This window comes from Oryctolagus cuniculus, chromosome 10 (genome assembly GCF_051225735.1).
Source record: "Oryctolagus cuniculus isolate XC-2025 breed Fujian yellow rabbit chromosome 10, ASM5122573v1, whole genome shotgun sequence".
In the NCBI taxonomy this organism is placed as follows: domain Eukaryota; kingdom Metazoa; phylum Chordata; class Mammalia; order Lagomorpha; family Leporidae; genus Oryctolagus; species Oryctolagus cuniculus.
In genome coordinates, this window is record NC_142876.1 from 94,134,683 (window position 1) to 94,162,138 (window position 27,456).

At 48.7% G+C, this 27,456-nt stretch overlaps 1 protein-coding gene and 1 pseudogene across 4 annotated transcripts in view; one reads left to right on the forward strand and one right to left on the reverse strand.

Moving 5' to 3' along the window:
- Nucleotides 1–26,071, forward strand: part of IL17RD (interleukin 17 receptor D) — a 69,512-nt gene extending 43,441 nt beyond the window's left edge. For all 4 annotated transcript variants that reach the window (XM_017343892.4, XM_002713259.6, XM_089306050.1 and 1 more), the window contains exons 3-13: nucleotides 2,760–2,885; nucleotides 7,137–7,255; nucleotides 7,730–7,850; nucleotides 9,984–10,028; nucleotides 10,128–10,279; nucleotides 12,045–12,110; nucleotides 13,084–13,138; nucleotides 13,641–13,751; nucleotides 14,827–15,011; nucleotides 17,820–18,750; nucleotides 19,529–26,071. In XM_017343892.4, the coding sequence (XP_017199381.4) occupies nucleotides 2,760–2,885; nucleotides 7,137–7,255; nucleotides 7,730–7,850; nucleotides 9,984–10,028; nucleotides 10,128–10,279; nucleotides 12,045–12,110; nucleotides 13,084–13,138; nucleotides 13,641–13,751; nucleotides 14,827–15,011; nucleotides 17,820–18,750; nucleotides 19,529–19,641 (2,024 nt within the window). In that variant the 3' untranslated portion in view covers nucleotides 19,642–26,071. The remainder of the gene's footprint in view (nucleotides 1–2,759; nucleotides 2,886–7,136; nucleotides 7,256–7,729; nucleotides 7,851–9,983; nucleotides 10,029–10,127; nucleotides 10,280–12,044; nucleotides 12,111–13,083; nucleotides 13,139–13,640; nucleotides 13,752–14,826; nucleotides 15,012–17,819; nucleotides 18,751–19,528) is intronic.
- LOC149124344 (small ribosomal subunit protein eS24 pseudogene) lies at nucleotides 1,318–1,880 on the reverse strand (annotated as a pseudogene).
- Nucleotides 26,072–27,456: the final 1,385 nt, after the last annotated feature.

Sequence of the window (27,456 nt, forward strand, 5' to 3'; positions counted from 1 at the left end):
ATTCACAGCTTGCATTGACTACTGAGATGTTTGAAACTCGTTGCATTTTGGCAAAATGTTATTTGGGCATAAATTTTTGAAACCAGAATCCAAAACTTTAGACTTGCCAGTGGTTGGATCCAGGCTGGGTAAAACATTTATTCAGCATTTTCCACTGCAGAAGATACTTCTCTTTTCCACAAGGATGTTCCTGTTGGTGCTCAGTTGACTGGCTGTGGGTTCTGTTTGAAATAGCTAAGGGACAATTGCAGGTTTTCTCCAAATTGACTAAGCTACAAAATCTTACTTCTCCACTCCTGTGTCATCAGTGCATGTCACAAGCCTCCTTGCCTTCTTTGACCTTGCCATCATGTTTCCTGTTTAGACTCTGGGAAAGAGTGTGCCTGTGTAGATTGCAGTACACTTTCTTAATTCTTAGACTTTATATTTGCATAATTGTATTTATAGAAACCCGAAGAGTGTTCCCATTTTGGCTTTCAGAATGAACAAAGAGCTTTGCTTTTGCTCCTGCAGCTTTTTAGAGTTGCTTCAGTCAAAGGTCTCTCTTTCATTGTAGCCTCAACAGATGAAAATGTGTGCACTTGACAAGTATGAGAGGGTCTTGTCTTTGTCTTTATCAGGAAGCTGGTCCCAGCCAGAATTATTGCAGGCTTGCCAGCTAATTGAGAGCTTGTGCTAGAAGGAAAAAGCTCTGTGCCAATTTGATACAATGATAGGAGCCAAGGATGAACCTTTGGAGGCCACCGATGGTCCTGGTGCTGGGATGGCCACTGGTGGAATCCTAAGCGTCCTGGCTTATCTTTTACGGCTGTAGGTTCCTGGTGTGTACAATGTGGGTGTTAAACCACATGTTTAAACGTATTTTCCTATTCTGAAGTTCTCTTCTGCACCCACCCAGAGAACACTTGTTGATTGCTTTGAGAGTGAATTTTCATCCGAAGCAGAACTTGTTTTTATTCATTATTAATATCCTTTCAGGAGAAGCACCTGAAATAGAAAGGTGCCTGTTTTGGAAGCAGATGGCATTTAGAGGAGTACAGAGAGTCAGGTTAGGCAAGAAGGCAGGATACAAGGCAGTGTGGAGGATGGGGCCGCGTTCTGGTGCGTGCGTGTGAGCCTTCAGTACGAAATTTAAAAGGAGAAATCTTGTGTGTAGGTTAGAAGGCTTGGAAGGGTGTCCATTAGGATCTTAGTAACGGTTACCTCTGAGTGGTGAGATAATGTGGATGGCTTTTACATTTTAAAAATAGTCTTTTGTGATTTGCTTTTTTAAAAGTTGTTTAACAGCTTTATACACTTGCTGCAGATGAAGTCGCGGTAGAATCTTTGCTCCTGCTGCTGTTTCCAGTCCCCAGCTTGCTCTCGCCAGCAGCCGCACTGGCCTTTGCAGCACTCTGGCTTCCCTCATCCTGTTGGAGAGTTTGTCTCACTGTTTTCTTGAGGTCTCTTTCTTCTCACGCAGGCTGTGTCTTGCAGTTCTATGTTTAGGTTCATTTTTCTTCGCGTAGGCCAAAGAAGCAGAAGTCATGCCAAAGCCAGTTGTCGTGCCATCACCCAAATGGGTTCTGAATCCAAATACAAAGATGCCATCCAGTATGGTCTTGTCAATTTCCACATCTTTCTGCTAGTGGAACCTTTTCCCAAATTTCTGTGTGTAGCCTTCCCTGGGCAAAGGGCATCAATGACCACTTGTCTCCTCTGAAGTAGCCTGTGGCTCATGAACTTCCTGATCGAAGTAGACACCGTGTCATTCATGATACTGGTTGATCCTCAGGCAACCAGGGAGGGAAAGCTTTTGTGAGTTTTCAGAGGTCTCCCATAAAGGGCTTGTTGGGACATGCCCTGGAATACCTCGCCCCAAAGGAAACCACATGACTTCAGAGGGGTAGCCAGGCGGCTCTGGACATGTGATAGAACTGAAGATGTTCTGCGGCAGATACAAAAGAAAGTATCTGAAGCTAATCATGGGGAGAGGACTGGACATGAGGCAGCATGAGAATCATGAGTGTTGGCCAGGAATGGCCGGTGATTCTGCCTGTGAGAGTGGCCAGAACAGGTTGTGGCCATTGTCTGAAGTCTCAGACTGATTCTGGCTGGGAGTTGTTTGTAGGTGTGTTTAGCAAGAGCAGGTGGAGCAGCTGCTTCCGTGCTGTGGCTTCGCTGACAGGTGCCAGAGAGTAAAGTCTTGAGACAGAATCAAAGGAGGGATGGGGCTGTGTCTGTTGAGGAACGCGGGGCTCTTGGGATTTAGTGGGGATTGTGGGTGTCTTTGATGACACATAGTGTTTTGGAACAAATGTTTTATCTTTGGGAATGCTAATTGGCATCCTTGCCACTCAGGCGCTGTGTGCATACCTTGTGCAGATAGCTTTCATACTGAAAAGCGGTTGAATTGATACAGTTACTGTTTGAGGTAAAATTATGTAATAGGAAAAAAACCAAAAAAACAGTTAATGCCAGATTCACGCATAAACCCCACACTGTCTACCATCCTCCCAAAGCTATCCTCCAAGTGCAACCCAGGGCGGGTGGCAGCTACTGCTGCAGCTGCTGGCGGAGCTGTGAATCAATGCTTCAATAGCACCTTCTAGTTTCCCAAACAATAGTCAACCTTTGATGTTGTCTGTGGGCTTCTGAGACAGACATCTGTAAAACAGAATGGCTTTGGCCACCTCCAGACCAGACTCGCTCTGCGTAACTTGTGGAGATGCTCCTGAAGATAAAAACAAAACTGTGTTCTTGTCCTCTCAACCCTCCAGACTGCACCGCCTACTTGAACCCAGTGGGGAAGCACGTGATTGCTGATGCACAGAACATCACCATCAGCCAGTATGCCTGCCACGATCAAGTGGCGGTCACCATCCTTTGGTCCCCAGGGGCCCTTGGTAAGTGGTCAAAAAAAAAAAAAAAAAAGCCCAGTGAACGGGGTGGGCAGTGCACAGTGTAAGGGTCCCCTGTGGGATGGCTTCCAGGGACAGGCAAGTGTCGGTGACAGTGTAGCTTAGGTTGGTGGGACCATACGCACTTTGTCCTTTGCTTGGCATACATACAAGCCCATTGCTTGTGTCTTGCTTCCTTGACTGTTGAGAGATATGTGGGTTTGAAAAACAGTCGTGGTGAGTGGTGAGTGGCACTGTGGCCATGACCCCTCTTGTGTCTCAGCAGCCTTTGGGGATATGGGTGGGTAGGAATGCCAAGGCATCCCATGGCCCATCCAAGGGTGTGATGGCTTTGGCAACCAGCGTTCCTGATCTCATGGCCACACAGAGTATCAGCATATTGTGTGATTTTTTTTTTTTTTTAGGAAAATCCTGGTTTTCATGAGAAGCCATGAAATCAGTGAATTTCTAAAATTGGCAATTAATTAAATTTTTATTTAAACTGTGTGAGCCAAAAAAAGTGGTGGTGGGGGGAAGGGTATTGGAGAAGGAAGCTGAAAAAAAAAACCAAACTCACTTTGTCTGGCCTGATTCAGCTGGGGCTGACCCCCTTTTCTTGAATGAGTTAAGGGCACCTACGAGGGGACCTAGGGTGAGGCATGTGTGGGACAAGGGGAGGGACCACTTGTTCAGATGGGCCTCAGTTTGAACCTGGAAGTCAACTAGACGCCTTGAGACCTCGCTCAGCCCCAGGCTCCTGATGTGCAAGGTGGGGCTGAGAACTGCCTTGTGCCTGTGGTTAGAGACACCGGCCGTGCATTTGCCGAGTGCGCTCTTGGCTGTGGTTGTCAGTCACTGTCAGACGCCGGTCCGCGGGCCTGCCTTTCCACACTGCCACCCGGGCTCGGAAAACCCCGACCGAGAGAGAAGTAAGATAAAGTCTGGATTTCTCCAGCTGAACAGGATGCATCGCAAAAGAACCAGATTGCTGGAGCTGGAGGTTGGAACGCACCTGTGGGCCTGGCTCACTTCGCCCCATGCATACTTGTGGGTCTGAACCCAGTTGGTTTTCCAAAAATAATATTATCTTAACATTTAAAGATAAAAACCTTCTCTGTGGATAAAAGGGAAGTAGTCATTCTGTGTAAGCCTAAATGGTTAAGGAGTGGGTCTGATGCCTCGCAGGCTCCCTCGTCAGAAAGAAGGCCAGGGTATGAGTTGAGGGTAGGAACCACGCAGGTGACTGTGAGGGCAAGAGGCTATGGCGTTCCCGGACGATCATTGGTGAGCTGGGGACGGTGGACAGGTTCCTTAGAAGGCAGAAAAGCGTGTGTGTGTGTGTGTGTGTGTGTGTGTAAGTGGGAGGGGCAGAGGTGGGGCAGATAACAACACTGGCTGAGGGCCAGGTGCTGTGTGTGTGTGTGTGTGTGTGTGTATATGTGGTGGGGGGCCAGAGGTGGGGCAGATAACAACACTGGCTGAGGGCCAGGTGCTGTGTGTGTGTGTGTGTGTGTAGGTGGGGGGTGGGCAGAGGTGGGGCAGATAACAACACTGGCTGAGTGCCAGGTGCTTCTGGGGTTTCATTTCTGGGAGACCCTGGGCAAATTGGTCAGTTTTCCTTAAGCCTCAGTTCCTTCATCTGTGAATTGGGATAATAACACCTTTCTCCTGTGGTTGTAAGGAGGATTTAATAAGCTGAAATGATGGGAGAAAGCGCAAATGAGTTCCTTCATGGGAAGCTGCTCTCTAAAATTGCTGGCCATTATGTAACTACGAGGTGTTAATCGTGTTGAGATGGGAATGACATTGGCTGCCTCTGTCCCAGCCGGGATTTGTTGGAGTGATTTCTAGGCCTGCCTTTTAAAAGTAAGCCCTGGAGCAAGGTCCTGTGGTGCAGCAGCCTAAGTCGTTGCTTGGGATACCTGCACCGCCTCTCAGCTCAGCATGCCTGGCTCCAGTCCTGGCTGTTCGGCTTCCAAACCAGCCTCCTGCCCCTCACCTCAGAGACGCAGATGGAGTTCTGGGCTCAGCTTCGGTCTAAGGCAGCCCTGGCTGTTGCAGGTATTTGGAGAGTGAACCAGTGAAAGAAGATCGATCTCCGTCTCTCTTTTGGTTGCTCTGCCTTTCAACTATGTGAGAATAAATAAACATTAAAAAAAAAATCAGGACTTGGGACATAGCGCAGCAGGATAAGCCGATGCTTGGGATAACTACATCTCATGTTGGAGTGCCTGGTCCAAGTCTTACCTTCTCTACTTCCAATCCAGCTTGACCTAGCTTCCTGCTAATGCACTCTGGGAGGCAGCAGATGATAACTCAAGTGCTTGGGTTGCTGCCATCCATGTGGGAGACCTGGCTGGTGTTCTAGCTCCTGACTTTGGCCTGGCCCAATCCGGGCTGTTGTGGGTATTTAGGGGAGTGAGTCAGTGAATGGAAGATCTCTCTTTCTCCTTTCCGCTCTCCCTTCCTCCCTGTTTGTCTCTCTTGCTCTGCCTTTCAAGTACATGAAAATAACTACAGAAACATTTTTTGAAAGATTTTCGTATTTGAGCAGTAGAGTTCTGAGAGAGGGAGAGGCAGAGAGAGAGAGGTCTTACATACTCTGGTTCTCCCCAAATGGCCACAATGGCCAGAGCTGAGCCAGTCCAAAGCCAGGAGCTTCATGTGGGTCTCCCACATGGGTACAGGGGCCCAAGGATTTGGGTCATCTTCGACTGATTTCTCAGACTACAAGCAGAGAACTGGGTTGCAAGAGGAGCAGCTGGAACACGAGCTGGTGCCCATGTGGGATGCCAGTGCCGCAGGCGGGAGGCTTACCCTACTAAGCCAGCCCCAATACATAAAAATATAAATAAAAATAAAGACTAGAATCACCCACCTCAGCTGATGACTTTTTATGTAATTGTGAGACATATATGGCCTTTAATTACATTAATCACTTGGCTTTTGTTCAACAATACTTCTGGGAACATTGCACAAGTTAAATATAAATACTAAGCATGTGCTCAAAAAACTATCATTATTATTATTACTTTTGGATCTCAAAAGGCAAGTCCGTGAGAGACATGCTGGAGAGTTTGTGTCCTGCTGTCCCATCTGAATCCCCGGCTGTGGGGCCGCTGGCTTCCCCCACCTCCCCCTAGGAGACTTTGTAATTGAAACACAACATGGCACTGTAGCACTCTGATCCTGCACACTGTGAAGGCCTGATTATAGCTGCATGGCTCTACCCACCGTGAAGTATGTGCTCGTCATCAAATAATTACAGGATTGGAGGACCCATTTGGGAGAGAAGGATTTCCCTGGCCTTTGCCATCAATAATGTTCCCACCTGGTTAATTGCATCCTGTGTAATTATTTTTTTGCCTTGGGAGGGGACGGGTTGAAAATGTCTCCTTGTCTGGTGTGGAGAAAGAATGTGAAATCGATCTCGTGCCCATTGAGGCTGGCTGTGAGGATCTCCAGCTGCAGCTGGGCCACTCCAGTCTCCATGGGATACAGGGCCCCGCGCTGGCTCTCGTGGCCACCGGAGCCTAATCCTTTTGAAAGCGTCTACTCGGATGTGCAGCGGCTGGGCCGTGGGGTGGTGGGGTGGTGGGGCGGTGGGGGTGGGGGCACTGCTCAGGTGGTGGGAGGCTGAGCCGGGGCATCTGGGGACCTCTGGGGGCTGGAAGGAGAGTGCTTGCTGGGTAGCCCTTGGGTGTCTGCCTCTCAGGAATGATTAAAGCCAGGAACCACTTCACAAGTCACAGAGCCTGGGAACCTCTTGCGTGCAGACACACGTTTTGCTGAGAATTTCATACATTGCTCTGTGAAATGGGCCCCAGAAATACCATGCTAAAACTTAAAGTGGAAACGTGGTTTGGGGAAATGCCCCAGTCAGCCGTGGGAATCCCCATCAGCCGGAGGGATCCTGGTGAAGACCTGGCTGGTGACTACACCATCCATGGCAGACTGGTCTGGCCCAGCGTGATGTGGGTGTGAAGATTTGACCCCCTCATACCTCAGAGGCGATGGATATCTGTGGAGTGGTTGGCTGGGTTAGAGATTAAGCAGGTAGTAGTGGTGACTCAGAGACAGGTAGCTGGTCTGTTCAGGGGGAAGCAGAGTCTGCTTGCCCGTCCTGTAGACTCAGGTGTCCTGGCCAGTGTCGGAAGTCTTTGTGTTCTGGTGTGACAAGGACTGTCATCTCAGAGGAAGGCGAGAGTCTAGAAGTCACTAGCTCTGCTTTGCATAAACGTGTTCTGCTTTGCTTAGGCATCGAATTCCTCAAAGGCTTTCGGGTAATCCTGGAGGAGCTGAAGTCGGAAGGAAGACAGTGCCAGCAGCTGTTTCTCAAGGACCCGAAGCAGCTCAACAGTAGCTTCAGAAGAACCGTAAGTCGCACATAGGGACCGTGCTCCTGAAGACGCGCCATTCAGGGTCTGAATGCGCTTTCTGAGTCTGAAATTGGAGCCGGAGGGGCTGTGGGCGAGAATGGCGGCGTGGCCACACCGCCCGCCTGCTCCACAGTCCCGGGGAACCTTTTGCAGTAAACACCCCTCTCGGGTTACCTGTCCCGGCAGCCCTGAAGGGTGTCAGTGGGCTCAGCACCCCCACCCTGCCCTGTATTAACAAGCCGTGGCGACCTTGCCAAAGAACACACAGTGCTGTATTCTCTTAGCTAGAGATCCGAACCCAAACTTGGTATAGATAGTAGACCTGACTTCCTGCTTCCTGGGGGCGCGACCCCTGGCTCTGGAATTGTGTCTGAGCGCCGCTGGGTGTGTGTAGGAGCAGAGGTCTCGCGGGGAGGTGGAGGGAACCAGCACTTTCTCCGTGACGTCGTGTGTGTTTTTGTTCCCTTTTAGGGAATGGAATCTCAGCCTTTCCTGAACATGAAATTTGAAACGGATTACTTTGTAAAGATTGTCCCTTTTCCTTCCATTAAAAATGAAAGCAATTACCACCCTTTCTTCTTCAGAACCCGAGGTGAGCATGGCCTTCCCTGCCTGGTTCCCACGGCGGGGCTGCTCTGTGTGAGGAGTTCTCTGCAGAGAGCTGGGCAGCAGCACGCCAGGTCCTGGCATGAAGCGAGCTTAGCAAGGAGAAAAGCATCCAGAAAAGCACTTTTGAGGATTACAGCTACAGTCAGGCACTGCTGATCTAACCAGAGGCAGCCACTCCTGGTTTGTTCCATTACAGACCTGACAGCTGATTTTTTTTTTTTTTTTTGAGAATGAATCCATGATTCAAAACAATATAATTTCAAAAATCACAGGAATAAAAAGTATAAGTTGATTTTAGGGTAGATCATTTTCAAGATCAAATTAAGCAAATTAAGCAATATCCTTGAAATTACTTCCGGAAAGTTTGATTTATCGGACATCTGTGCGCCTTGTTCTAAGTACTTTCGCAGTATTCAGTTTACCTCTGCAACAGCGCTACAGAGACCTTGGTCCTGCCATGCCTACTTCTTACATGTGGAGTCCTGCTTAGAGGGGCGGGGGGCTGGTGGAGCCCATGTCGCAGCCCGGAAATCAGATAAGGAGTTGCCAGCCGCCCACCTTTTCTGTCTGTCGTGTGCATGGTGGCTCTGTAATCTCCCTGCACTGCTGCTGCAGACGGGATGGGGCGATTGCTCTGAAGCCTGCGGCCGCTGCCTCCTGCCATCCTGCGCAGTCGAGCGCCTGGAGTCGCAGGCCCTGGCTGCTCTGCTGCCCGTCAAATCTGACACACTCTCCTCTGCTGTGTGCTCGGGGTCCTCGCTCTCTGGCATCTTTGTTCCCCGTCGCGCCGCAGCCCAAGCCAGTATTTCCCTGGGCTGTGTTTTTACTGTGGCTGTTTTCTATCTTTTTTTTTTTTTTTTTTTTTTTAATTTATTTGACAGATAGAGTTAGACAGTGAGAGAGAGAGAGAGAGAGACAGAGACAAAGGTCTTCCTTCTGTTGGTTCACTCCCCAATGGCCGCTACGGCTGGCGCTGCGCCGATCCAAAGCCAGGAGCCAGTTTCTTCCTCCTGGTCTCCCATGCGGGTGCAGGGGCCCAAGCACCTGGGCCATCCTCTGCTGCCTTCCCGGGCCACAGCAGAAAGCTGGACTGGAAGAGGAGCAACCAGGACTAGAACCCGGCGCCCATATGGGATGCTGGTGCCGCAGGCGAAGGATTAACCAAGTGAGCCATGGCGCTGGCCCCGCAGCAGAGTTATTTTCTAAGACTGGGTTTCCTTTTCTTAATGCCAGTAAGATTCCACAGGGCAAAGTCCACCGGCATCTTAGGACAGCTCTGGATGTTTGTGCACAACCACCAGATAGGAGATTCGAAGAATGTGTTTTTGCAAGGCTTGTCTAGATCAAAAGTGGCATAATTTCAGGGGTGAGGCAGAGACAGGGGATGTGTTCCTGGAATGGCAGCCATTTTCCGCTACTTCAGGGCATTGTGGCTTCCACGCTGCCTTCGATTTTCTTGACGTTGCACGACACGTCCCAGAAATCTCTGCCAGGGTGAGCCGCCTGGCCCACTGGACTCCTTGTTCAGCTCTCTTGTTGTCTTTTTATTGTGTTCAAAATCCTGCCTCAAAGCTTGCTCTTTTGGCACCTGGTTTTTAGCATGGACACTGCAGCCTGGGAGAATCCTGCATGCCATGTTTTTAGAATCCATCAAAAGGAATTTAAATGAGGACGTGGGTGGAGGTTAAAATAGCGCCGTGACAGGTTCCAGAACCACTCCAGAATTCTCCTGTGCCTCGACACCTCCGCGGCGGGGCAGGGGCTGGCCTCATATCTGTTTACAGCATGACAGCCTCTGCCTCCTAGGGGCACCAGCACACTTCCACTGCCCTTCCCTGTCAGCCTTGAAATCCTGACAAACTTTAAACATACGGACGACTTGACACCCAAACAGTCTCCATTTACGTGGCATAAACAGCATTCATGTTGTTCTGTTCTGCCATGTAAATAGTCCTGAGATACAACTTTCACCATAGGGAAAATCATGGTTGAGTTGATATATTTTATACCCTGTCCAGCAGCACCCGGTCCTGGTATGTTTATATTTCACTGACTTGGGGGATGAGGAAAATGTTGGACTCGCTCAGTGCTGACAAATATGTTTCTCTCCTAATAGCCTGTGACCTGTTGCTGCAGCCGGACAACCTGGCCTGCAAACCCTGTGAGTAGAGCTGTTCTTAGCTGTCACGTGTCCAACCCTTGCCACCAGCCTGGTGCTGGGCAGCCTTTGGGTGCTCATTGTGCTCCTTCTTCCTCCCAGTCTGGAAGCCTCGGAACCTGAATATCACCCAGCATGGTGCAGACATGCAGGTGTCCTTCGACCATGCGCCACACAGCTTTGGCTTCCGTTTCTTCTATCTTCATTACAAGCTAAAGCATGAAGGCCCCTTCAAACGAAAGACCTGTAAGCAGGTGAGCTGCTGGGTGTGCCCAAAGGAATGCTTTGTGTGTGTGTGTGTGTGTGGTGTGTGTGTTTAAAAAGATTTATTTATTTGAAAGGCAGAGTGACAGGGAGAGACAGAAAGAGAGGTAGAGAGATCGTCCATCTGCTGGTTCATTCTCTACATGGCTATAACAGCTGAGACTGGCCTAAGCCAAAGCCAGAAGCCAGGAACTCCATACCAGTCTCCCACATGGGTGCAGAGTCCAAGCGCTTGGGCAGTTGGCCGCTGTCTTCCCGAGCACATTAGCAGGAAGCTGGATTAGAAGTGGAGCAGACAGGACTCGAACTGGCACTCCACTGTTAGATGCCAGCTTGGTAAGCAGTGGCTTAACTTGCTGAGCCATGCCACCATGCCCCTCCTCCCCGTCCTTGGCACCTCCCACCCTGCCTCTTGCCCCCAGTGTATTTTAAAGTAACTCCTTGGGGGCAAGCGTTTGGCCTTGCACTTAAATCCCAGTTAAAATGCCAGCGTTCCATACTGGGACACCTGAGTTCCATACCCTAGCTCCAGATTCCAGCTTCCTACCAGTGTGTACCCTATGAGGCAGCAGATGATGGCTCAAGGGATTAGATCTCTGCCGTCTACAATGGCCGTTGCTAGCATTTGGGAAGTGAATCAGGGAATGGGATTTCTGTCCATCTGTCTCTATCTCCTTCTTCTCTGTTCAATTAAATAAAAAATGAAATAAAATGTAAAAGCTATTTGAAAGTTCAGAGAATTAGAAAATATATGTAAAACATAAATACTGACCCTTGGGTTTTGGGTGGCTGAACGTGTACATCAGGCTTCGCTGGTTCAGGCTGTCATCACTGGATGTGTCTCAGTGCCCTCTGGCCGTGACCTCTCACTCCCCAGTTACCTGCATCCCAGCTTGCCTGGTGGTGATGAAGCCTGGTGGAAATGTGGCAGGGCATCAGAAGAATAAAATGTTTGCTGTGCTGTATTTCGTACATTGATTGGGTGTTCACTGTATGGCAGGCCCTGGAGCTTTAAGCCCCTGAATCCTTGCCTGAAACACAGGCTTCCACTGTTCTCACTTCACAGATGGGGAAACTGAGGCTCCGTGGGGGGAGTTACCTGGCTGGCTCAAGGTCACAGTTTCTAGAACTTAAGCACCAAGCCACTAGCGACTCAGTGGCTCCTGGTTTTATACACAAGGCCAAGGTTAAACAGAGGAGCTCAGTAAGCAAGTTCTTGCACCGGTGGTTATCAGGGGAAGGGAAAGCTCACAGGACTGCAAACACTCAGGCTGTTGGGTTGTGGTGGCAGCGGTCCAGGACCCTCCCTAGGTGTGCTCCTGTTGGAGTTCTGTCATACTCTTGTTTTCCTGCCACCTCTCACCTCTACCGCTGACCTTCTAACAAAGGTGAATGTTAAAGTGATGGCAAATAAAGCATGTGCAAACACAGACTTAATGTCTTCCCTTGTCCTTTTTTTTTTTTTAAACAAAGGGTATCCTAACTGATTTCTTTGTTTTAAAGCAAATGTTCCTGCTGAGGGTACTACCAGATAAGCATAGAATATGACTGGGGGTCCTGGGCTCCCCTGGAACTTTTATCCTGGAGAAGTTCAGATAAGATGTGGTTAGTTCAATACAGTTACTCCCCATCTAATCACATCGTGGGCTAAGGGCGACTGACGCTGATGGCAGGTCTGCTTCAGCTCCAGAGGAGAAGCCCTGGTGACCTTCTTCAGAGAAGAGAATCGTGAAATTGTTGTTTGCTTCTTTGCAGGAACAAAATACAGAGACAACCAGCTGCCTCCTTCAGAATGTTTCTCCAGGGGATTATATCATTGAGGTATGTAGATATATATAGAACTCAAGAAAGCCTTATTAATTTCACTGAACATATCCACTTCATGTAGAATGCTGTTGTCAACACGAACAGTCCAAGCCATGAATATGTGCACAGTTGTGCGCTTTCATGGTTTTCCATACTTTTTAAAAGAGTTTAGACATAATTGATACTTCATCTTTTCATTAAATATTTCAGGTAACTGTGGAACCACATACTCCCTATAATCCATTATTTAAATTTTCTATATTGTATTCCTTCAACTACAAAGATAACTTTTTAAAATTTTAGCTTTAAAAATGTTGTGTTTTAGTATTAGAATAGCAAAACAGAGTCATGTCCTCCTAGACTTCTCCAGGATTTCTCTTGCTGTTCTTTGCACCATGGTAAAAATCATGCAAATATGATTCTTCTCCTTTCTGTGATGACTTTTCCTGTGTCAGGCTGGGGCCTCAAATCTTGGAGTAGGAGGAAAATAGAAAAGAAAGTTCAGAGTTGGTCCATGGCCCCACTATATCATAGACATCCAATGTGTCTTCACATTTTGGTAGAAACAGCTACTTCTTGCATTCCCTGGCAGCAGTGTGTGCCTTTGGATAGACACACCTTCTGCAAGCACGCCCATTGAAGTCAGTGGGAGGAGTGCCAGTTTAACTGAGGATTGTTAGAATGTGGGACTCGCTGGCTGCATTCTTCAGTGCATAAACAACCTTTGGATTCATGAAAGGAAACCTGATGGAGTTTCCAGTTTTGAGCTGGCGAAGTGGAGATGAGCTGTCTCTGCCTGGTAAATGAACATGGGCTCTAGCCTCGCTGTTAGCTCAGCCGTTCTCCTCCATGGTGTCCCACTGACCCCTCACTTCCCACTAAAGGAAAACAAGTGAAACTGTCATTTCCCCCCATTTTCTGGTAGACATAATTTGTTGAGGTGCTATCCCTTTGAAGAAGAAATAACACAGCATCCTCTGTTTTGCAGCTGGTAGATGACACTAACACAACAAGAAAAGTGATGCATTATGCCCTAAAGCCAGGTAAGAGTCGTTCTGCTTGAAATGTTGGCTCTCCCCTGCGTGCTCACCGAGGTATCTGCTGCTTTCTGTACTTGATGATTTATAAAAACAAAGTCGGCTCCTCTCTCTTAAATGATGTTCCATCAAATCTGACTTTCCTTCCACCCTGGTGTTGATGCCTGGAAGATCAAAGCCAGCATGGTGTGTGTGGCTGGAAACCAAATAAATAGTCAATTGTCCTTGGAAGAAAAGTGGGAGGAGAGGTTTCCTCACTCCGAGGTATTTACAGTGCCAGCAGACTCTTGACTGTTGAATCATTGCCTGCAATCCTTTAAAAATGAGCTGCTGAATCCTTTGAAAGTTGCCACATCAGCTCTCTGAGAAAGGTGGTAATGGGGTCCCAGATAACCTGTCATGTGGCTTATGCTTGAAAAGAAACAAACAAAAAAAAGTAGTTATCTTTGAATGTGTTCTGATACTGAAGTCTAAAAACGGTTTTTCTCCCCCCTCTGAAATCTCCCAGTGCACTCCCCGTGGGCAGGGCCCATCAGGGCGGTGGCCATTACAGTGCCCCTGGTCGTCATTTCGGCATTTGCAACCCTCTTCACTGTGATGTGCCGCAAGAAGCAACAAGGTATCTCTTTGTGTGTCTGCCGCACTCCCTCTCCTGCCTGCCTCCCCTCTCCTGCCCGCCCCTCCTCCCCACCCCAGAAGGCGCAGGCCTGGGCCTTTGCCAGCACAGTGAGACTGGGGGCTCCTGGTTCCCTTAGAACTCTGGTTAGTTCCCTGGCTGCCGTGCTTCCCTAGATCCACATATTTGGCTTTCTACCCTCAGGAACCACTGAAGGGACAGGCATGATTCTATTCTCCAGCTCAGCATAATACATTGAAAGGCCTAAAGGACCTCTCAGGTGTCAAAAAAGAGCCTTGCGAGGGAGCTGGGTGGGGGTCACCCAGGTGTCTACTTATCATAAAACCCACCACAAGGTGACCTGAAGGTTCGGGCACTTCACCTTTGTAAGTTAGACCCCAATAAAAACTTTAGGCACCCTGCTGATGCCTAGTCACAGGAGGTGCACCTGGCACTGCTGGCTGCCAACCCGTGTGTCCTGTGCTGCATTTCTCAGCTTGTCCAAGGTCAGTTGGAGGATAGGAGCAATTTTTGACTATTGGCTTCACTGCAGAAACCAGCTGTCCCATTCACCATGGTGACCCAAGGTGCGACAGAACTGGGGGCTTAGGGCTGCTCCAGGCAGATGTGTCCCCTGCTCTTTTTTTTTTTTTTTTTTTTACAGGCAGAGTTAGACAGTGAGAAAAGAGAAAGAGACAGAGAAAAAGGTCTTCCTTCCGTTGGTTCACCCCACAAATGGCCGCTATGGCCAGCGTGCTGCGCCAATCTGAAGCCAGGAGCCAGGCGCTTCCTCCTGGTCTCCCATGCAGGTTCAGGGCCCAAGCACTTGGGCCACCCTCCCTGCCTTCCCGGGCCACAGCAGAGAGCTGGACTGGAAGAGGAGCAACCGGGACAGAATCTGGCCCCCCAACCAGGACTAGAACCCAGGGTTGCTGACACCGCAGGCAGAGGATTAGCCTAGTAAGCCGCGACGCCGGCCCCCTGCTCTTTCTTGAAGATAGCACGGGATTCCTAGTGTTAGGGAACAGGACAAAGTGTTGCTCGCAGATAGCTATCAGCCCTTTCTTTTCTCATCTAGAAAACATATATTCACATTTGGATGAGGAGAGCTCAGAGTCCTCGACGTATACCACGGCTCTCCCCAGAGAGCGGCTCCGGCCGCGGCCGAAGGTCTTCCTCTGCTACTCCAGTAAAGACGGCCAGAATCACATGAATGTTGTCCAGTGTTTCGCCTACTTTCTCCAGGACTTCTGTGGCTGTGAGGTGCGGAATCTGAAGTCACTTCTTTCACTCTGGTACTCTGCTTGGTGCCCTCACCTCTCCTCCAGGCTGGTTACTGTGACACCTGACCTTGACGACTGCCACCATTTGCAAATTGGAGATCCCTCTCTTTTTTTTTTTTATTTGAAGATTTATTTTGTTTATTTGAAAGGCAGAGTTGCAGAGAAACAGAGAGATACTCTGTCTACTGATTCCCTACCCAAATGGCTGCTATAGCCAAGACTGGGCCAGGCTGAAGCCAGGAGCTTCTTCCAGGTCTCCTATATGGGAGCAGGAGCCAAGCACGTGGGCCCTCCTCTGCTGCTTTCCCAGGCACATCAGCAGGGTACTGGATCAGAAGTGGAGCAGTCAGGATTTGAGCTGGTACTCACATGGGATGCTGGCAATGCAGGTGGCAGCTTTACCTGCTGCACCACAGCACCACCAGCCTTGGAGATAGTCTGGTACTCATCCAGGCTGCCCTGCCATCACCAGCACTAAATGTCATAACACTTGACCATGCCTGCTTAAAAGCCTTGAGTGGCACCCATGTGGCAGAAAGTAGCATACTGCAGCTGCCACAGGAATATGCAGCTGGCACGGGAGTCACTCAAGACATCCCAGTGAGTGTTGTAGGGTCAGAGAGTGACGAGTAAAGCAGTGAGTTTAGACAGTTCTTTGCTAAGGAGGGGAATGCGGAATGGGGCCACCATTGGAGGGAAGGTGAGGTTGTTTGGCCATTGACTGGTGTAAAGGAATGGAAAAGGAGAAACTGGCCATGTGGGGGAGGGCAATGGGCAGAGAGAACCAGGGGTAGGAAGGAGGTGCCTTTAGACAGCAGTACTGTGTCAAGGGCCCAAATTGTCTGCTCTAGTTTCTCAGTTGCTTTCTTAAGCTGTTAATATATAGCTTTTCTATGATGTCATAATGTTAATTTTTAGAGTGGAGTCTGAAAGGCACACACCCTGTTTCTTACAAATGCACTAACTGTTCAGTAATTTAATTGGGAGTTCATTTGTGAGGTGAAACCTCCTAGTGGTGGCTCTGAGAATCCCTCCGTGGGGCAAGGCTGCCCCCTGGTGTCAACAAAGCATATTTACAAGGCTAGCCCAGCTTCCGTCTGTGAGAAAGCACTGACCTTGGCAGATCAGCACCCACTGGAACAACTGCAGACTGCAGGGGGTGGCACGCACTGTCTTCAGATACCATGGATGGGCCCAGTGTGTTCTGTTTTGCAAGTAATTAGCCTCTGGGGAAAACAGTCTAACATTTCTGAGTGTAGTGTTTACTGTAGAAAATGTAGAAACCAGAACCGGATGACAGATTTAAAAATTGCCTGTAATACCAACCTGGAGAAAGAAGAACCACAGTTAATATTTGTTGCACTCTCATCCAGCCTTTCTCTGCATGGACGAACCTACACATACAGTTTTGCTTTGTGGGCAGATTGGAGCTATTCTCTTTACTTAATACTTTTTCTCCACTATTAGCAGTTCTTCATAAACTGTAATTTTAAACAGCAGGGTAAAATCAATAATATTGATTCACCAAAACTGAGTTAATTCAAGTTGTTAAACATCTTAGTAGTTCAGTAGTGCTCTTTTTCTGATGATTTATTAAGGAAAGATGCCTGAAAATAGAATTGCTGGGTCAAAGATTGGAACAGTTTTTAAGTGTTTCATCTATATAAACTTCACAAAATTTGTGGACAATGAAATTCAAGAGGTAAGTTTCATTTGTTGCAAAACAATTTTGAAATCCATGCAAATTAAGAAAAAGTATGCAGGGCTTTCATAAATTTTTTGCACCAAAGTAAACTTACTTTTATTTCATTTTCCATGAACTTCTTTTTTTAAAAAGATTTGTATTATTTGGAAGTCAGAGTTACAGGGAGAGGCATAGACAGAGAGAGAGGGGCCTTTTATCCCCTGGTTCACTCCCCAAATGGCTGCAACTACCAGGCCTGGACCAGACCAAAGCCAGAAGCCAGGACACCCATTTGGGTCTCCCACTTGTGTGCAGGGGCCCAAGGACTTGGACCATCTTCTGCTGCTTCCCCAGGCACATTAGCAGGGAGATAGATAGAAAGAGGAGCAGCTAGAACTCAAATTGAACTCATGTGAGTACCCAGCGCAGCAGGTGGTGGCTTTACCCCACTACACCACAGTGCTGGCCCCTCAATAAACTTTTGGAAGTGCCCTTGCATAAGGTGACTCAGGATTATTTTCAACAAATGGATGTATATTAGGGACTATCTTACCCTGGGTAACATCTTAGAGTGAAAGAAGGGAACAAAGTCATTTCAGCATGCCCTTCTTCTGTGAAGGACTGTGGCGGCCATGTTTGGTCATGGCCATGGGGAAGTAGTTTCTAAACTACAGAAGAAAAGATGCCAACACAATAAGCAAGAAGTGTTGGGAGCAGAATCAGATGAAAGGGGCCTGAGAAGGTGAAACCCCCTGAGAGATCACAAGTGCCTACTTCCCACCCCTTTGTCAGGGACTCCCCCACCCAGCGTCCCTCCCAGATCTTCCCTTTGGGTTGAAGGGCTTGTACCTTGGGAATGCTAATGACCTCACAGGATGCTAAAATAAGCTGTGGGAAGCGTGCCCTTGAGAGGCCTGGTGTGTGACCATCAATGGAATAGTAGCTGTTCCCTGGTGCCCAGTAACCCAGAGCCTGCACATAGTCATGCTTACAATGGTTCAGGGACCCGCGCCCTGACCTCTATCTAACACTTTGCTTCCTATTACTCGGTGCTTCTTCCTGACTGTTGTGTGTGCTGAGTGACGTTCCTTGTCCCCTGGGCAGGTGGTTCTGGACCTGTGGGAAGACTTGAGCCTCTGCAGAGAGGGACAGCGGGAATGGGTCATCCAGAAGATCCACGAGGCGCAGTTCATCATCGTGGTGTGTTCCAAAGGCATGAAGTACTTCGTGGACAAGAAGAACTACAAACACAAAGGAAGTGGCCGAGGCTGCGGGAAGGGGGAACTCTTCCTGGTGGCCGTGTCGGCCATAGCCGAGAAGCTCCGCCAAGCCAAGCAGAGCTCCTCCGGAGCGCTCAGCAAGTTCATTGCCGTTTACTTCGACTATTCCTGCGAGGGAGATGTCCCCGGCGTCCTGGACCTGAGTACCAAGTACAAACTCATGGACAACCTTCCACAGCTCTGCTCCCACCTGCACTCCCGAGACCATGGGCTGCAGGAGCCGGCGCAGCATCCGGGACCCGGCAGCAGAAGGAACTACTTCCGGAGCAAGGCGGGCCGCTCCCTGTACGTCGCCATTTGCAACATGCACCAGTTTATTGACGAGGAGCCCGACTGGTTTGAGAAGCAGTTCGTCCCCTTCCATCCGCCCCCATTGCGCTACCGGGAGCCCGTCCTGGAGAAGTTCGACTCAGGCTTGGTTTTAAACGATGTTGTGGGCAAACCAGGCCCCGAGAGCGACTTCTGCGTAAAGGCTGAGTCGGCCGCCCTTGGGGCAACCGGGCCGGCAGACTCGCACCAGGAGAACCTGGACGAAGACATGGAGGCCCGGCCGGCCACCGACGGCGGCTCCTCCCTGCAGCCCCTGCTGCACCCGGTGAAAGGCGGCAGCCCCTCGGATATGCCGCGGGACTCTGGCATCTACGACTCGTCCGTGCCCTCGTCGGAGCTGTCCCTGCCTCTGATGGAGGGACTCTCGGCTGACCAGACAGAAACGTCTTCGCTGACCGAGAGCGTGTCCTCCTCATCAGGCCTGGGTAAGGCTCCCTGATACAGGCCTCAGCCTTTGGCCATGCTTCTGAAATCCATTAAAGCCCTTCCCCCACCCCTCACCCCGTTATTTTGGTGCTTCCTCATTGGGCAGTGAAACCTGATAGGAAGTAACCCAGCTCCTTTGATAAACTTGATCCAAGGTAGTGGGACTAACCACATGTTTGAGCTGCAGAAATAATGATGGAAAAATACGGTGAGCTGTTGAGACCCTGCAAGGAGTGTTAACTTAACACACTAGATGTGTATTGTGTTTTCTTTCTTAAGTCCAAAAATAGCTAAATTCCAAAACACATCAGGTCTCAAGAGCGTTGGAAAGGATCTGTGAATCCGTGTTTTGTTGGGGTCTGCAATGCTTACTACCCCCTGCTCTTCCATTTGAATCCGCATTTGTTGAGCCTGGGGTTCATTGGAACAGTCTTTTCTCCATCCTAACTCAGCACAGGGCCCTAGGTAGGGGAAGAATGCTGTGCAGGAGGGCTCGCTTTCCCAGAAAGCCCCTGCAGGATGCCATTTCAGACTGCTCCCTACCATGCCTGCAATTAGTTGGAATTTTGCACGCAAACCCTTGATCTTCAAGGAAGGTCTCTTCTGGCCTCACCTTGGAGACTAGAAGCTGTTAAGAGGTGTAGAGTGCTCCATCCTGAGCTGTTTGGAATGACTGCCTCATATGTTGAAAGCCCATAGGCCAGTCATGCAGTGGCATGAGTGCCTGTCCAGTGAAATGCAATGACTGTGTGGCTTTGTCTTCTCTTCTCTCCTTAGGTGAGGAGGAGCCGCCTGCTCTTCCTTCCAAGCTCCTGGCCTCTGGGGCATGCAAAGCAGAACTTGGCTGCCATACCTACACTGATGAATTTCACGCGGTGGCCCCTTTGTAACAAAACGGAAGAGTCTAAGCATTGCCACTTTAACTGGTTCCTCAGTTCATCTCTGGTTGCATGGCCTGCTGGAGCTGAGGTCTCATCCAAGGATATTTGGAGTGAAGTTCTGGCCAATACTTGCTCCCCTTTGTTCCAACACTCTACCAAATAGCTTGTCAAAGTGTCCAATTTTCTAAATCCCTATGGAACTCTGCAAGGCGTGTCTGTGGTCTGACAGCAGCTTGCCACACTAGGTCAGGCCTTGGACCGGAGCCTGTTTCAGGATGGAGAGAGCAAACATGTAAAGAGAAACAGGAGAATATCTGCACTGATCATTCAGACTCTACTGAACTCTGTGCCCTCTGCCTGTTGGCTACTTTGATTTGAAATGCTTTGCGGAAGAAGCACTTTGTGTATCCTGCGACACAGAAATCACGTGCTGGTCTACCTGGAACCTGTGTTATATTGCAGATGATGTTCCTGTCCTGTGTTGGCGTGGAACTGACTATGCCATGCATGTTAAATACGCTTTGAGTCAAAGGGTAAAAATGTAACTGAATGTACAGTCACCTTTTATAAAACAGTCCTTTTGTATTGCTGGGTGGTGTGGCTGGCTGAGGTGGGGGCCCCAGGGCCAGGCCGACCATCTGGACCAGTTCATCGGAGAGGGGTTGGTCAACATGCAGGAGGCACCAGACCCACAGCACACAGCGCCTCCTCTTGGTCTGAGTAGGCATCATTGCAGGTGCCAGCGCTGCTGGCCAAGTCTCCCTGGCTTATGTTTGTTGTGTGTATCTCAGATGTGGGTGCCTGGAAGTTTATTTTAAGAGACTGATATCCAGCTGGGCTGCATTATTGGAAGTTGTGGTTTGGTTGGCCTTCTGGTGTAAAGCTGGATTCTGAGTATTAGGTAGCAGAATTCACCAGACTTGAGCAGTATGTGGAGGTGGTGGCCAGCGAATCTGCCGACCTGGTTTTGATTAGCAACAAATGTCTTTTTAGGGGGGTGGAAAGGAGACTGCCACCAAAGTAAACTATTCTGTTTTTGTGAGTGCCTTCTCCATAGAATTTCAGTTTCCAAAGGAAAAGCAATTGTCCTCATCCTGTTTGTTGATCAGCAAGTAGCAATGACCCGGGACCATGGTTCTCACTGCCTCATCAAACAGAACCTGCGTGAAGAGGGTGTGGAGAAGCATCCTGAGGCAGGGAGGGAGGTGGCCTGGACAGGACTGCCCTTCCCAGATTCTTGCTCGGCAGGTGGGGGAGCAAGGCTCGTACCCTTGCCGGGAAGATGAGGTTTGTGTGTATTTTGAATTCTAAAGCCCTACTCCCTGCTCTGAAAAGGCAGCTGGCAGCTTCTTAGAAGAATGTGCTCGTCTGTTCTTCGGCATCAAATTTCCTGCAGCTGCTCTGAGGGAGAGCCAGGGAGCTGCAAGACTGTCTCCCCATAAAACCAGGCATCTTGTCGCAGGAGACATGCGGTGTGTTGTCTCCCTGGAGTCTGGGACTTGGGCAGAGCTCCTGCTCACAGCTGGTCACCTCGCCATTTCCTCCTGGGCATCCGTTCTGTGAAGGAGGTTTGCAAACGTAGCAGAATGCACTGGAAAGAACTTGAGCAGGTTTCTCTTTAAGAGGGCTTTCGTGCCCTGAGGGAGCCAGTAGGAGCCACTTCTAGGCCAATATTCAGCTTTGCATGTGAGAAAGTAGCTTCCAGGACCCAATGGGCAGACCCACTAACTGGACCCCAAGGGTGTGGGCAGAGTGCTGGCTGGTGAACTCACTTGTAATGAAAATGGAAGAGACAAAGAGTGTGCTGGTCCAAAAATCAAGTGATGTTTTGGTTTGGATTTAAGGTTTGGATACTTATTAGTGTTTCTAACTGACAGTCTCAAACTCTACCATGCCAAATAATGAAACTACGGTGTGATTGCCAGACTCAGCAAGTTAAGTCCAGCTTCCTAGTTGTGCTTCATTCGTGCAGAATGGGGAGGTAGAAATGGAAATAGTTGTCTTGTAGATTAAGGCAAAACATCTGTTTTAAACATAGCTGCTTTTTTTAAAAATTTTTTTTAATTTTATTTTTTGGTCTCAGAAGTTGTCCCAGAGAATGGAAATGATAACATGGAATTCAGAAAAAATGTTCTGCCAAGTCTCCCAGGCTTTAAAATATTGGGGAAGCAGGAATTAGACAGTGGGAATGATCTCAACGAAAGGCTTTGATCCTGAGAAAAAAGGTTTGTGTAGTGAAGTTAGAAGGTGTCCTGTAGGGAGGAGACCAGGGTGAGTCCAGGGTACCAGGAAACCCAAGAGCCTGCCGGTAGCTCAAGGAGAGGAGCTAGCAGCTTGACCTCCCGGACGGGGTGGCACCTGCCACAGCCAGCCTTGCCCGAGGCTGAGTGGAGCCCAAGTGAAGGTGTGCCCTTCTCCTGGAGGCTGCCACATGGCAGAGGGCTCAGCTGCGTGCTGCAGAGTCTCGGGAGGCCTCCATCTTGAACCTTCGGATGACACTGGTCTCCAGGAAGAATCAGAACTCAGTTTAGTGCAGGCCTAGATGTTCAGGTGGGGACCCAGCCAAGAAATTGTATTTTGAGCCAAAAATGAGATCAGGCCATGAAGTCCAAGCTGGTTTTTGGTTGACAGTAAGTGAATACAGCCCCAGTTAAGTTTGAAAAGCTGTCTTTGACAAAGATAACATCATTGGGATCCATATGTAGTAAATTATGAGTAGTTAAGTGTGTGTCCCTTCGTCAGGGTTCATTCTTGCAACTTCACAGCCACAAGCTAGTTAGTTAGTTTTTTTTTTTTTTAAACCAACTCCTGGTCTTGGGTCCTCTGACATATATGTAAAATAAACCGGAGAACTGTCCCTCCAGAAATGAGGGTTTTAGGAGTTTTAGAGCTTTTTTCTTTTTTTGGAGTTGAGCATTTTTTAAAAGAAACTGTGGCAGGGAGTAGGGTGCATTTTTAAAAAAGATCTATTTATTTATTTCAAAGGCAGAGTTACACACAGAAAGAAGGAGAGGTAGAGAGAGAGAGAAGTCTTCCATCCACTGGCGCACTCCCCAAATGGCTGCAACAGCCAGAGCTGGGCCCATTTGGAGCTAGGAGCTTCTTCTGGGTTTTCCACACCGGTTCAGGGGCCCAAGGACTTGGGCCTTCCACTGCTTTCCCAGGCCATAGCAAGGAGCTGGATTGGAAGTGGGGCAGCCAGGGCTCAAACTGGTGCCCATAGGGGAATGTTGGCACTGCAGGTGGCGGCTTTACCTGCTGTGCCATAGCTCCTGCTGTGGGGGGGGGGGGCATTTTTATTCCTAGAAGTGATGCAACCCCCTTCCAAAACAAAGTCTGTGACTCCTCAGCACTAATTTGGCCTTCGTAACGAGAGAAGAATTATTCTTTTTGTCTTTGCTGGAGAGAGATAATAGCAATGTGAAGGTTACCAGTGATTCTGTGTATTATTTAAAGACTGCTGGTCTTAATTAGCAGACCTTTTGCCTTCAGTGAGTACCAGCACATCAGGTCAGGTATAGGAAAATCTCATGGCAATGTTACACCTTCTCAGTGTCAGAGAGACAATAAGGAATGGTGGTGACTGTGGCAAACCGAAGAGCTCCCATCCAGCCTACAGGGGACGACTATTCCAACTGATTGTGGCTGTGTAGTATTTCCTGATCTTCCCATTTTTTCAAGAGAAGTTAAGAATCTTTTATATTTAAATGAAAAAATTGTGGTTTTTAAAAAAGGTTACAATTGTATTAGTTTGTTTTCTATTGCTAATACTACCACAGACTGGGTAAGTTAAAAGAAAAAGAGGTTTATTTTATTTCATGGTTCTATCGCTTCTCGGCCTTTTGGCTAAGATCAAGTGTATTTCATGGTTCTGGAGGTCAACATGTAGAGTTGGCCACCTGGCTGGCAGAGTCCAGAGGCAATGCAGAGTATAATGTGGTGAGAGGTGTGTGTGTGTGTGTGTGTGTGTATGTGTGTGTTACCTGGTCAGTGTCTTCCTCCACTTCCCCAGGAAGCCACAAATACTCAGTCAAGGAAATCCCACCCTGATGGTCTTGTAAAATCCTGATTACCTCCTATCATCCCCCTTCCCCCAATTCCAAATGTCATTGCCTGATTAAGTTCCCACCCTCTTAATACCTCACAATGGGGACTAAATAACATGGATTTGCAGAGGGGCAAACCACAGCAACTGAATGTTTTAAGAATTTGAACAGGCCCCACAGCACACACAGACCTGACCTGGCCCACAGAGCTGCCTGTCCGTGACCTCTGCCTTTCAAGATGAGCAAAGGACATCCATGGTAATTACAGATGTCTGGTGCCCCCAGAAATGCTCCTGCTAAATGCAGCCAGTAGCCAGACCTTTTCTTTCTCCTGTCCTCCCGCCAAAGGAATTTGATATGATTCTAAGTATATTTGAAATGTTTTGATTGCTTCTTAGATTTCATAGTTATCTTCAGAGAAAGGCAAGCCAGCTGTTAATTTCAAAATCCGATTGATTCACAGTTGAGGATAACTGTTCTCTTAGATGGTGTGCAGTTCTGAGTGTAGGCCAAGATGCAATTAGGAAAATAGTCATTTGTGGGGAGTCAGGCAGGGAATCTGCTGCCTCCGCTAGGGCCAGGTGTTCGCGTTACCTTCTGTTGTGCAGGGTCTGAACTGACTGTTGGGGAGGCGTGAAAGGGTGTAGAGAGCAAAGCTTTTCCTGATGTGGAGATACCAGGAGTCCTCCTGGGGGTTGGGGTCATCCTCGCCATATCACATCCTTTCCAGCCTCAGGGTGAAAATAAACAAAAGGAAGTCTGCCGGTAAGCCAATAGCTTTGGTTCCAATTTCAGGATTTGGGGGCTGGGGAAAGTGTAGATGATCCAGTGTGTGCCCTCCGTGGTGTCCGATGGGGCTGCGTCTGAATTATTCCAGACATACGGCTGTGGATGGGAGTCTGATCAGATAGTTCTTGGGGCATCTTCCTTACAGAAATTCAAACCGGCTTCCTTTTGTTCCGGCTGCAGTGGAGAAAGAACAGCTGGTCACCTTCCGTGCGGCTGGAAACCACGGTGAAGTCATCCCCCGGTGCTTTCATTTCAGTGATAAATAATCCCCCCCACTTAGAGCATTCTTTGCGGCTCTTGTTTGGCAGCGGCTTAATAACTTCACTGCTCTTCTGTTTCTCAGCGCCACACTCCGTTTAGTTGCCCAAACAGAACCTCGGTGCCTTAATTCACGTCGGTGCCTTGAGAAGGCCAAGCTCAGGGTGAGGATTACAGGGAATTTCTTCCGTGCCCAGATCTTCTTACCACTTAAACACATAATGCCACTTGTAAAACATGGTGCAGGGCATATATTAATTCTGAGAATCACCCCACTGCCACCTGGCTTTTTCCCTTGTTGGTGAGAGTCGCTTTGTCGCGGGGGCTGAGGTCAGACACTTGGTGCTCATTCCTGATAGGTTTCGTGTCACTCCTCAGCTGCTGCAAGACCAGCTCTCAGCCTCGGTGTGGCGGCTACCCCTCCCCCAGTTTCGGGGTCTATTTTTACCTATCTCTACATGTTGCCTTTATGTAGTGACTCACGAGATCTTTAAATGGTGCCGACTTCAATTTAACCACTGGTGAGGTGACGACAGAAAGTTGCTCAGTGCCACTTTCCCATTGGAAGGCTACTTCACCACAGTAGAATCTCCCCCTACCCCCAGAGGGACTCTGGAGGGGTTTGGCCAGTTGTCTTCCCTCCTGGCCTTTGGTGCCTCCCTGAAATTTTAACTGGGACCACAGATGCCTCCAGAACATGTTCTGTGACTTAAAAGAGCCTGAGCCTTGGCTCAGAGTTGACCAAGCACTGGGCTTTGTCCCCTCAGGAAAGTCTGACAGCCGACGGCATGTCAGGTGTTTAGATCCTGCAAGACGGCAGCTGAGAGGATGCCAAGGGCCATTCTTCCATGTGCAAGTGACGTAGACACAATGGGCAGCCAGAGTGATACAGAAATGTTGCCCTTGGATTACCCTAGCTTGTGCTTATCTGTTATATAAAATGATTTTTTCCTCTCACGAAAAAAGCATGGAGAGTCTGGACAGCAGCAAAAACCTTCTGTTGAAAACCAGATGTGTTCATTTAGCGAGTAACTGATTTTCACTGTTGAGAAAAGATTGTCCTTTTTCCTGCGAAAGTTCGCACTGTGTCCTTGTGGGGAAGCCTGTGGAACACGGCGGGACTGGCATCCTTGGGTGCCTCATTGTTAAGTCTGTGCTGGGGTCTGGTGGGACAGTGAGCCCTGGTTGGCAGGAGTAGCATGCTGTGTATTGACAGTTTTTACATGAATGCCTTAATTGATTTGTACAGAAGTTTGTGAATAGGTGATGGTAGAGCACAGCTAACGTTTGCAAAATGGTTTTGTACTCTAGAATTTCTGCATTGAAATAAAATGTTTTGTTTTTAAGACTAGTGTTTCCTTATTTCTGAGTATCTTTCCTGCTTCTTGAAGTATAGAGGCTTGAGGCTTCTATACTTCTCATGGCTTAGACCCTTAATGACTTCCTCCACCTTTTAGGGGCGGTTATCTGTTACCTGTGTGGCCACAGCAGGCCTCCCTGCTGCCACTTGGTTATTGATGTCTGGAAGAAATTTGATTCACAGAACAGGTAGGTATGCTTTATCTTTTCAAGAATTTTTAAAAAGCTGCTTAGATTTGGGAGCCACATATAAATTGCCTGTCATTCAAACAGAAAAAAGAGAGCTGCTCATTCTTCCAGCAGACTGCCTCCCCCGGCTCTGGGTGCCCCGTGCCCCGTGCCTTGCTTCTTAGCGTGCATCATCTTCAGCCGTCATGGCGACCCTGTGACTGAAAGATTCTGGTCCCCAATTTCTGATCTGCAGAATGGGCCAAAGGCGCTACTTAGGGTGGTGACCTGAATTGGGTGGCAAATGTGGAGCCCTGCAGGCACTTGGCCTTGTCTAGTCACTGCTGGTGTCCAGAAGAGGACCAGCAGTAAGAAACTGTAAGAATGAGCAGGTGCTGTGGCGCAGTGGGTTAAGCCACCACTTGGGATGCCTGCATCCCACGTGTGAGTATCCAGCTGAGTCCTGACTGCTCCACTTGCAATCTCACTTTTCACTAGTGCATCCTGGGAGGCGACCCATAATGGCTCAAGTGCTTGGGCGCCACTTGGGAGACCTGCATGGAGTTCCTTCTGGTTTCAACCTGGCCAAGCCCTGGTTGAAGTCATTTTAGGGAGTGAACTAATGTATAGAAGATCTCTGTCTCTTCCTCCATCCATCCCTCTCACCTATGCTGCTTTTCAAGTAGGTAAGTAAGAATAAACATTAAAAGAGAATCCGCAAGGACAGACTACGTTTCCTGTGAAGTATGTGGCCTGAATTGTGGGTCCCAGGAGCATAACAGATTCTGAAAACTGGAATTTCCCTCTGTCCTTGTTCCTTCTCGCGTGTCCCTGAGCTGTGTGCTGTGCTGAGGTCCTGCAACCTGTGCTTTTTTTTGGGAGCCCTCAGTAAAGCTGAGGAGTGGTAAACAGCATCTTCGCAGGAAGCAGTGTGCATCACTGGAAGGAGAAATGTGGACAGCTTCTAGTCTCCTGACCCTGGTGTGTCCTTTTTCCTGGTCATACGCACGCAGGAGACTGCTTGTCTTTCTACCTTGTGGTTTCTTCTCCCTCCGGCTCTCTGTCATTTTCTCTTATTTCTGGGAGCTGATGTTTGGGTGCCAAGTGCTTTACACCTGCCTCATTTATCTTCACAGCTGCTCTTGGAGGTGAGAGATCTAACTGTCCGCATTTTAAAAAAAATTTAGTTTTTTAATTTATTCAG